Source organism: Barbus barbus (assembly GCF_936440315.1).
Source record: "Barbus barbus genome assembly, chromosome: 32".
In the NCBI taxonomy this organism is placed as follows: Eukaryota; Metazoa; Chordata; class Actinopteri; order Cypriniformes; family Cyprinidae; genus Barbus; species Barbus barbus.
Window position 1 is genome coordinate 435,815 of NC_136760.1, and position 11,392 is coordinate 447,206.

Sequence of the window (11,392 nt, forward strand, 5' to 3'; positions counted from 1 at the left end):
AGTGTCTGATTGCCATGGAAACGTAAACGTCATGTATAGCTTGTCTCTTTGAATTTTAAATCATTCTGCATTTATATACATTGCTCTATTAAAACCTCAACATATCGAGAACACAACTGTCCAATGAAAAAGTGCGGGGGACGAATTTACTTTTTATAAAAAGTGGGAGGGACACGTCCCCCGCGTCATCTACGCCCTGGACGTTTAGATTGAACCGAACGCAAGGCTGCGTTACAGTTACTTTAGTTGCACAAAAACTGACTGTTACACTGGGAAAATATCAATGTAGGATTTACGTTTCACTAAGACATTGCTAGTAAATTTCCCAATGATTACAAAGTACACATTGGATAAATGTGATATTTTGAGGTGTAAAGACTAAAATAGTGATTGATTGTTAAAGATTATCATTAAAAATATATAAATACACACACATACATATAAGAAAATTTGTATATTTGTTTACTAAATCTATTTATATATAATATAAATTATATAAATATATATACATGTAAATATTTTCAAAATGTATGCTGTATGAGTGTGTATTTATATATACATAATAAATATACACAGTACACATATATTATGTAAACAAAAACCTTTATTTTGGATGCAATTAATCGCAATTAATCGTTTGACAGCACTAATATATATATATATATATATATATATATATATATTTTTTTTTTTTTTAAATAGAGCAATTTATAATCCTTACCACAAAATTTTAAAAAAAGGATATTTTAATGTATTATCACAATCATAGAGTTTTTACTGCTTACAGCACTTTGTTATTCTCGTAGTTATTTCCCTACTGCTGCTAATGCCTCACACATTCCCAGTCTGCTTGAGAAAGATCCAGCTCTTGAGGTGTGTGTGTGTGTGTGTGTGTGCTGATCGAGGCTCTCTGGTGAAGACGGTTGCTGTGTGTGCCGGATCTGGAGTGAAAGCAGACCTCTTCATCACTGGTACATCACACACACAAACACCTAACCGAGAGCTGAAGAATAGCATGATTATAGCTTGTTCTCTGATGCTCAGGTGAGATGTCCCACCACGAGGTTCTGGATGCGGTTTCTGCCGGCACCAGTGTGATTCTCAGCGAGCACAGCAACAGTGAGCGAGGATTCCTGACCGTCTTCAGACAGAGACTGACCGCAGTACTGGACAAGACGGTTAGCGTAGAGATCTCCCGACGAGACCGAGATCCTCTGCAGGTGCTCTGAGTGCACTGATGACCTTAAAGGGACAGTTCAGCAAAAAACACAAACTCATTCCCTCACCCTCAAGTCCAAACCTGTATGAGTTCCTTTCTTCTGCTGAACACAACAGATATTGTGAAGAGTGCTGGTAACCAAACAGTTTCCGGTCCCTATTGACTTCCACTGTATTGTTTTCTTTACTGTGGAAGTGAATGGGATGAACTGTTTGATTAAGCACATTCTTCAGAATATCATCATCTGTGTTCAGCAGAAGAACAAAACTCGACTTGAGGATCAGTAAATGATGATGAATTTCTGTTTTTGGGTCAACTCTCCCTGCTGTAAATGTAAAAGTAACATCATTCTATAAACAAGCAAAATAAACCTTATTAAAAATAGTGCATAAAGTTCTTCACGTTTGTTGTTTTAAAGTGTACTCATTTGATCCCACTTCAGTTGGTGTCTTTAACTCAAAAAAAGTGAGGCACAGTGTGCTTCAAGCATTCGTGTAGTTTTGCAGAACATGGGTAAAGTTAGAGATTAGTTTTGGTTAGGTTAGTGGTATGGGTAGGTACAGGGTAATTATAGAAATGAATTACAGATTTAATTACATGCAGGTATTGTTTTATTAAAAATACATTTAAATAAAAGTACAATGTAAACATGTATGTACACAAGTGCATTGAATCAAATTATTAATTTAAATGTTAATATTTTTAATAACAAAAACCCCAAAGTTATATTTTTGGCAGCTGTAAAGGCCGTTTCACACCAAAAGAGCGGCTGCAGGATTTCTCTCAACATGGCAACACCAGAGCTGTCACTCAATACATGGGAAACTATTTAACTGCTGTTACTTATTTGAAAAAGTAACTCAGATATTTTGTTGTAAATTTAAAAATAATGCATTACTTTACTAGTTACTTGAAAGAAGTAATTGATTGCATCACTCTCGTTACTTGTAGTGCTTTACCCCCAACACTGCTAACTACATGAGTATTAGTATACTGTCAGCTAACATTAGTATACTGTCAGACTACATGTCAGCGTATTCTACTAACCCTCACCTAACAGTCTGCTATCGAGTGTTGACATGTAGTTGCAGTGTTAGTGGAGTGGACTACTGAAGTGTAGCCTGATCTCCTGGTAAAGCAGTGTTTACTGTTCCTCTGAAGGAACTAACAGACAGCAGGAGGTGGAGGGTGTTTTTTGATGTAGTTTGTGAGGAGGGTGGGATAGTCGGTCATAACGCCTGTCGCTCCGACCGCAAACGCCGCTTCCATATCGCTCTCCTCGTTGCACACAAACAGCTGCACCTGAGACGGAGAAATGAGATGAAATGAACGCTTCTGCTTTGGACTGGAACTGGTTTAGTCTTTAAACAGCGGAGGAAAGTCACATATTCACCTGCAAGCCTCTCTTGATCAAGTGTTCAAACAACGATTTCCGCATGGTCAACCTAAAAACATCAATAAACACAATAAAAAACCGGATGGAGAAGTGATTTGACAGCTCGAAGATGAATATTACTTACTTCTGGAGCAGAGACACCACACATCTTTTCTTCAGAATGGCTTCTTCTGGAATATAAGTCCTGAGAGATCACACATAACTACTGGATTAGTATTAGTAAAATGCAATGGATGTAAATACAGTTAACAAGGTCTCATTTGTTAGCATTATTAGGAAATGAACTGATGTGGTGAACTAATGGAACCTCACTGTAAAGTGTTACTGCTAAGCATAGCTGAAGATTTGACTTCTAATATGTTTGGTTAATGAGTTTCAGTCCTCCTCACATAGTAATGAATGCAGAGGTGGGTTATTGACGGACCTGTTGATAACGCTGGGCAGGTAGAAGAGCAGCAGGCTTTCCCCCAGAGGAACAAAGGGAAGCAGTCCAGTATAGAAGAGCAACAAAAGCAGCACTCCACGCCTTAGGCTGAACATATAGGGCATGAGCGGGTTCTGCGCACACACGCACACACACACACACACACACACACACACACGCACACACACACACACACACACACACACACACACACACGCACACACACACACACATACACACACACGCACACACACACACACATGCACACACACACACACACACACACGCACACACACACACACGCACACACACACACACACACACACACGCACACACACGAGAAATATAAGACCAGATGAAGGCTTGGAAAGGTTTACTAAGACTTCTATGATTAATGGCCCCTATAGAGACACGATACTGTACCTGCTTCTTACATTTCTCCATAACAGCAGACTCTTCAGAAGCCCAAACTGTGATAGTCTCTCTGCCATACTGCTTCACGAGATTACAGACCTACAGCAACATAACAGCCATATACTTATTCATCAAGTCTAGTTCTACAAGTAGAAGAACTAAATAACATTATTGAAAGTAATGACAAAACTCACAAACTGTTTACAAGATGGCAGTTTTGTATGATGAATCGTATGAAAACATACAAACAAGATTGTACAAATTCATATGAATTAGCCAGCGAAATGTAGTCACGAATTTTAGCCTAACGCTTTGTTGGATTCCGTTGATGGTCCTTAGCCTACATTTATATTGTCATTCATCATAAAGCAGACGCTTTTATCCAAAACACCTTCCTGAGTGATACAGGAAGAGATTCATCTTGAGGAAATAATTGTATCTTGTGTGTGTTTAATAGTTTTCCGTGTACACCTGTACTGAACGTCAAATCTTACGGTTTTTGTTTTTAATAGACTATACTGGTATATAATGTCATATTAATGAAATAAAATGCCTTAAATAGACTACACTTTCAAAAAGTGCACTTTGTAGTAATATATAAAAGTCTTTACGCTTTAGTTTAGTCGTTTGTTGTGCTTTAAAAAAGTATGCTCCTCTTATTTCAATGTGTTGAGTATCTACTAAAACACATGTAAAGTACTTGATTATTATCATTTTAACTGTAGTGTTTTTCAACAGGCTATTAAAATCAATAGAAATGACATTAAAGTGTATTTTAGACTACCATGTCAGTACGCTACTGTTAGCAGTACACTTTAATCATATTTCAAATTATACAATTAATTATAAAATTACATAGGCTATTTAAGTGGGTTAAAAAGCACTCAACTTTTATACGTTCATTTAATTGGAAACAACAGTTAAGTGTCCACAGGCATTACATTAAGCTCACACTTATATTGTTTTAAAGTGAATTATTTCTGCTTTTTTTCTCAATGGCAAGCTAGAACAGGGACGGATTTCAAAAAATAGTGAAAGCACAGACGATGATTGTGATCCAGAAACAAACTTGATCAGCAATATGAATTAAATGAGAATGTAGTGAACGTGATCTTACCTTTCTGATGAGCAAGTCATTGTTTTCTTTGATCTCGAGTATCATTGGCATGTTAGGAAAGTTCTTGAAGACGTCTTCCAGCAATACAAACTTTCTGTCCTTCCCTGTGCTGTAGTGTCCTAACACATGGAAAGCAACATTGCATATTTCATCATAACATTATATGTAGTAATAATTAGAGCTTCACTACAAAGTGTAGAAGCCTATCGCAGTATTTACCAACATAAAAGGTGACCTCGAGTCGCTCTTCATAGAGAGGCAAATCCTGAAACATACAAAACAGGATTCAAAAGCCATCTCAAATAATAGGGAGATGAAAAGAGGAGGTTTGATGGTTAAAATAACTACCTGGAATCTGAGAGATGACACAGTTTTGTCGTATCCGGTTTGTCTCAGAAGGTTGTTATCGTGTGAGACCACCACACAGCCGTCCGATGTCAGGTGACAGTCCATCTCCAGCATCTCAGTGCCCACAGATACAGCACTGGACACATCAGACCCACACATGATGAGTGGACAGAAGAAGAGAACACACACACACACACACACACACACACACACACATGATGAGTGGACAGAAGAAGAGAACACACACACTCACACACACACATGATGAGTGGACAGAAGAAGAGAACACACACACTCACACACACACATGATGAGTGGACAGAAGAGGAGAACACACACACTCTCACACATACACACATGATGAGTGAACAGAAGAAGAGAACACACACACACACACACACACACACACATGATGAGTGGACAGAAGAAGAGAACACACACACTCACACACACACACACACACATGATGAGTGAACAGAAGAAGAGAACACACACACACACACACACACACACACATGATGAGTGAACAGAAGAAGAGAACACACACACTCACACACACACATGATGAGTGGACAGAAGAAGAGAACACACACACTCACACACACACATGATGAGTGGACAGAAGAGGAGAACACACACACTCTCACACATACACACATGATGAGTGAACAGAAGAAGAGAACACACACACACACACACACACACACACATGATGAGTGGACAGAAGAAGAGAACACACACACACACACACACACACACACACACACATGATGAGTGGACAGAAGAAGAGAACACACACACACACACACACACACACACACATGATGAGTGGACAGAAGAGGAGAACACACACACACACACTCACACACACACATGATGAGTGGACAGAAGAAGAGAACACACACACTCACACACACACATGATGAGTGGACAGAAGAAGAGAACACACACACACACACTCACACACACACATGATGAGTGGACAGAAGAAGAGAACACACACACACACACTCACACACACACATGATGAGTGGACAGAAGAAGAGAACACACACACTCACACACACACATGATGAGTGGACAGAAGAGGAGAACACACACACTCTCACACATACACACATGATGAGTGAACAGAAGAAGAGAACACACACACACACACACACACACACACATGATGAGTGAACAGAAGAAGAGAACACACACACACACACACACACACACACACACACATGATGAGTGGACAGAAGAAGAGAACACACACACTCACACACACACATGATGAGTGGACAGAAGAGGAGAACACACACACTCTCACACATACACACATGATGAGTGAACAGAAGAAGAGAACACACACACACACACACACACACACACATGATGAGTGAACAGAAGAAGAGAACACACACACACACACACACACACACACATGATGAGTGAACAGAAGAAGAGAACACACACACTCACACACACACATGATGAGTGGACAGAAGAAGAGAACACACACACTCACACACACACATGATGAGTGGACAGAAGAGGAGAACACACACACTCTCACACATACACACATGATGAGTGAACAGAAGAAGAGAACACACACACTCTCACACACACACACACATACACACATGATGAGTGGACAGAAGAAGAGAACACACACACTCACACACACACATGATGAGTGGACAGAAGAAGAGAACACACACACTCACACACACACATGATGAGTGGACAGAAGAGGAGAACACACACACTCTCACACATACACACATGATGAGTGAACAGAAGAAGAGAACACACACACTCTCACACACACACACACATACACACATGATGAGTGGACAGAAGAAGAGAACACACACACACACACACACACACACACACACACATGATGAGTGGACAGAAGAAGAGAACACACACACTCACACACACACATGATGAGTGGACAGAAGAGGAGAACACACACACTCTCACACATACACACATGATGAGTGAACAGAAGAAGAGAACACACACACACACACACACACACACACATGATGAGTGGACAGAAGAGGAGAACACACACACACACACACACACACACACACATGATGAGTGGACAGAAGAAGAGAAGACAGACACACACACACACACACACACACACACACACAAACACACACACTCGATGAGTAGACAGACAGACAGACACCCAGCAAAGGAGAAACTCACTGTGTGAACGCTTCCATTGTGTTTTCTATCTTCTCTCCAGATCCTGGAAGCAGCATAAACCATTAGTTCATCTCTAAATCAACACTTAGGCCAATTTGACCCAAAAACACTTCTGAGCTGCTGGAAATGTTTGCAAAGTTTCAACACTGAGGTATGGGGAAGTCGTGGCCTAATGGTTAGAGAGTTGGACTCGTAATCCAAAGGTTGTGGGTTCGAGTCTCGGGCCGGCAGGGATTGTAGGTGGGGGGAGTGAATGTCCAGCGCTCTCTCCACCCTCAATACCACGACTGAGGTGCCCTTGAGCAAGACACCAAACCCCCAACTGCTCCCCGGGCGCCGCAGCATAAATGCCCACTGCTGTGTGTGTGTGTGTGTGTGTGTGTGTGTTCACTGCTGTGTGTGTGCATGTTGGATGGGTTAAATGTAGAGCACCACACTTGGCAGTATGTCACTTCACTTTAAAAAATAAAAGCATGTTGTTATGTCAGTTTTTAAAGGGTATTTACATGTATGCATTTGGCAGAAGCTTTTATTATTACACATACTGATTAAAAAAATGTATAGCCTGAATGCTCTGTAAGTCGCTTTCTGCTAAAAGTATAAATGTAAATGTATTCAAAGAAATGTATGCTGCGTTGAAGGTGTATATTTGTATCAATTTTTATCAATTCTGCTGAGAATCGAGCCCATGATCTTGGTGTTGCTCGTAGTGTCTGAGCTTCAGGAAATCACACAAAAAATATCAAAAATAAAACCAATTTAAAAATGAAATAAATAAAAAATGTTTCATTTAAAAAAACAAACATTTTATGAACATATTTAAAATACTGTTTACAATATTCACATTTTGTGAAAAACAAATGTTTAAAAAAATAGCCTAGTTGTTAAATACAATTAAAACAAATAAATAATAATAATTGAGAAGTAATGTTAAAGGTTTACATTTTTTACTATAATTTGAATAAATTATGGTAAATTTGACCAATCATACCCATAATTTTTTAAGCATTATTAGTATTTTAAGTATTATAGTATTTTTAGGTATTAAAAGGTATAATTATTATTAGTTATTCACATATCATAGTTAGATATTATTTATCTCAAACACTTATAGATTCAGAAGAAAGGTGCACTTGCCTCCTCTGTGTGAAATGTGTCTGCAGTGGAACTCCAGCCGTTTCTTCTTATGAAGAATCAAAGGATTGCGCAGCAAATACAGAGAACAAACCCCATAAACTCCGACAGCCGAGCCGAGGAGAAGAATCAGGCTCAGTGTGTCCATCATAATAACAGCCAATCTCTCACCAGCTGCCCTTTGACTCTCAGAACCGGATCAGCAGTCTTTCCTCCACCTGCTCTGAAGCTGGGCTTTATAAGTCTTATCTCATGCAGGATTTATGGCTTGTTCTGTGTAACCAGCATGTGATCATGCATGAGAGCTGGGTGTGTGGTTAGCTGCAATACTGATATCATAACTCAAGACAAAACAGGGTTTAATCATGAACTCCAAAAATCTGATCACACTTCCGTTCAGACTGTGCAACTATAATACTGAAAACCATAAAAAAAACCATCTTTGGCTTTATAGATGTGAGTTCGATCCTTTATCTGAACTGTTGTGGTCTGTGGTCACAGTTTCAGATGGTTTCACATGAATCGAAGCGTCTGACTTGACCGAAGCCACACTTCTGCTTACTGATAATGACCGGCTCTTTCTAAGAACTCCATCAAACACTTGAGAAGAAGATCCTATTTCGTTCATGTCATGATGGCTGGAAAATTCCCCATGTTGTAATGATGTCATGTAAAATTATGACGTGGCTCCAAACTGAATTAATGGGAATTGCTTACATTTATTATCAGAAACCAGCCTTTGTGTGTCGTTTGAAAGGTGGAACTGGGTTAAAGATAAGTTTAAGACTAGACCTTTGCCAAATATTCAGCGCAACACATTCTGACCTGATTATGAACCCAGCATTTTTACTAACTTTTAGTCAGGTGATCTGTTGCATTTTGAGTCTTTTGGCAAAAACCAGTAAAACCTGTTATGAAAAGTCCAAGAAGTGTCATGTGCACAATCGATCATGATCAGAAGATGATTTAATCACACAACAACAGCACTGTCCTGAGAGAACGAGAGAACTCCATCTCTTCCTCATACTCCGTCAGGTCACATGAAATCAGGAGAGCTACAACATCTAGTTTAACCCTTCATGGTGTTAACAGTAAAGAAGTTACCGGGTCAGACTGTGTCTTAAGAACTAGTTCAACAAGAGGTGATCAGTCCTACTTTTCTACCTTTTCATCACTGACTGTCTTGAAGGACAACAATTCAATGACTGACTTTTTAAGAAGCAGTTCATGCTACCGGCCCCAGGCCAAATTACGGCTAAATTTATGGTAAAAACTGGGCCTGATAAAATAAAAAAAAAACTATTTAAATAAACAGTAAATGAAATAAATGATGTGTCATGCTGGGACTTCTGTAAATGTGCTTTAACTGTGAGCATAAATTGTACAGTAGTTTGTACACTGAAAACATATATATATATATATTCTGAAGTTGTAAATGATTATTGGAGTACATTTTACAAGAAATACTATTTCAGTTTTTCAACTTCAAAATGTCACACTTAATTGTGTTACTTGCCTTTCTTTGTAAATATTTGTGAACTTTACTAGCAGTTTCAAATTTGTTTCCATGCTATTTTTTTCAGTATAGTTTTTAAGACAAATAATACATCTTAGATTATTTTACAGTAAAATTACACGTAATGTAGTGTTAAACAATTACAGTTTTTCACCATAACCAATGAACAGATTTTTACTGTAGCGTTTTTTTTTTAAATAGTTTTTATTATTATTTGTTTTTGGTAAAGATGTTAAATGTTAAAAAGTGTATTTCTTTTTACAGCATAATTTCCACAAGTAACTGATTATAAATATAATCATAACATAGTTTGGTCATTGTATGTACAGTCAAATAATCCAAAAATATACTGACCATAATCACACTTGATATCAGAGTAAATATCCTTTCATAACAATCAAAGACAAGAATGTGTATTTACATGATAATCATAGCTGTCTCACCCCTTTATGTTTTTCAAAGTCGCAACATTTCAAACATTTCATAAACACTGTTTTAACAAATGAACACAATGAAAAGAGTTTGAGTGTGATGTGAGACTGAAGAGCGACCAATGTTTTCATATATTAATATTCACATCAATGACTGAACGTCACTTAAAGATAAAAGTTTGTTATTGAAATCATCAAAATCATCAGAGTGATCCTATTTTAAGAGTACTTATGAACGGGCTCAAATGTAGAGGTGTGTGTCCGACTGAGCTGTGAGTTAAACTCCTGCAGGCTTTTAATAGCACAGTTCTCAGAGTTCCTGCAGTTCCTCATGCTCTGCTACTGTAGCTCAGAGACACACACCTGGGCTCTCATAAACACATTAACTCTTCACAGAGCAACGCTGTGGTCAGTAATGACCCAGACCCCCGTCTGAGACGACACCTCCATCACTTCCCCTCACAAACAACAACTACAACAACAAGCCAGCAGTCCTGAAGTCAGTTCTGCTGAAACGTCTGAAATAAGGTCAGTGCTGAACACAACTCAAGACATTATCATGCTTTATTCTACAACAGAAAGCTTTACTTGTCTAGAAAAAGACAAAGATCAGCGTTCAGCTTTTTACTTTTAGGGTCTAACGTCGTGTTCATTTGTGAAGATCATGATGAACAAAACATGTAAGAATCATAAACTTCTGCTGGTCACACAGCTTATTTTCTGCAATAATCCAAAAGCCGATGGAAAATCCTATTGGGTTGAAGGAACGAGGTGATGAGAACTGACAGTTTGAGCTACAAAAACAGGCAGTGCTTTATAAAATGGTTTCTTTAAGCCCCATCTGAAGCATATGTTAATCTGTCAGAAGACATCTGGATGGTGTCTGAAGCTGATGTTTACCTTACAGACCAAACTGTGTTAAACACCTCCACCCTCACCACCGGCTGAGCTCGGACACCTCACATCACTTCAGGATGACCTAACAATACATCTAGATCCAGACCGGACAGTGATGCAGACAGCCCCGTTACATCAGCTGACATTCATTCACAGCACAGTTTTCTCTTCCTCTTTGGTCTCGCTGCGGGAGGAACATCAGCTCAGTCAGCACTGCCATCCGTGAGAATCATGCATGCTCTCTCAAAACACAACCAACCAATAAAACCCCAGAAATGGGAT

At 38.9% G+C, this 11,392-nt stretch overlaps 1 protein-coding gene across 1 annotated transcript; it reads right to left on the reverse strand.

The window, feature by feature from the left end:
* Positions 1–1,814: 1,814 nt before the first annotated feature.
* LOC306852251 (lysophospholipase D GDPD3-like) lies at positions 1,815–8,474 on the reverse strand. Its single transcript, XM_079388962.1, has 10 exons — positions 8,270–8,474; positions 7,133–7,175; positions 4,919–5,054; positions 4,790–4,835; positions 4,571–4,689; positions 3,463–3,552; positions 3,040–3,173; positions 2,740–2,799; positions 2,613–2,664; positions 1,815–2,521 (listed from the first exon to the last, which is right to left on the reverse strand). Exons 1-10 carry the CDS (start codon positions 8,415–8,417, stop codon positions 2,384–2,386), a joined length of 966 nt encoding a protein of 321 aa, XP_079245088.1. The 5' UTR covers positions 8,418–8,474; the 3' UTR covers positions 1,815–2,383.
* Between the last annotated feature and the right edge of the window lie 2,918 nt (positions 8,475–11,392).

Excerpts from the sequence above, each read along its gene's own strand:
- LOC306852251 (XM_079388962.1), bottom strand. The coding sequence starts at position 8,417 with ATGATGGACACACTGAGCCTGATTCTTCTCCTCGGCTCGGCTGTCGGA. Across the intron at positions 3,553-4,570 it reads ATGACTTGCTCATCAGAAAG|GTCTGTAATCTCGTGAAGCA; the intron begins GTAAGATCACGT and ends ATGTTGCTGTAG. Across the intron at positions 2,800-3,039 it reads CTGCCCAGCGTTATCAACAG|GACTTATATTCCAGAAGAAG; the intron begins GTCCGTCAATAA and ends GTGATCTCTCAG.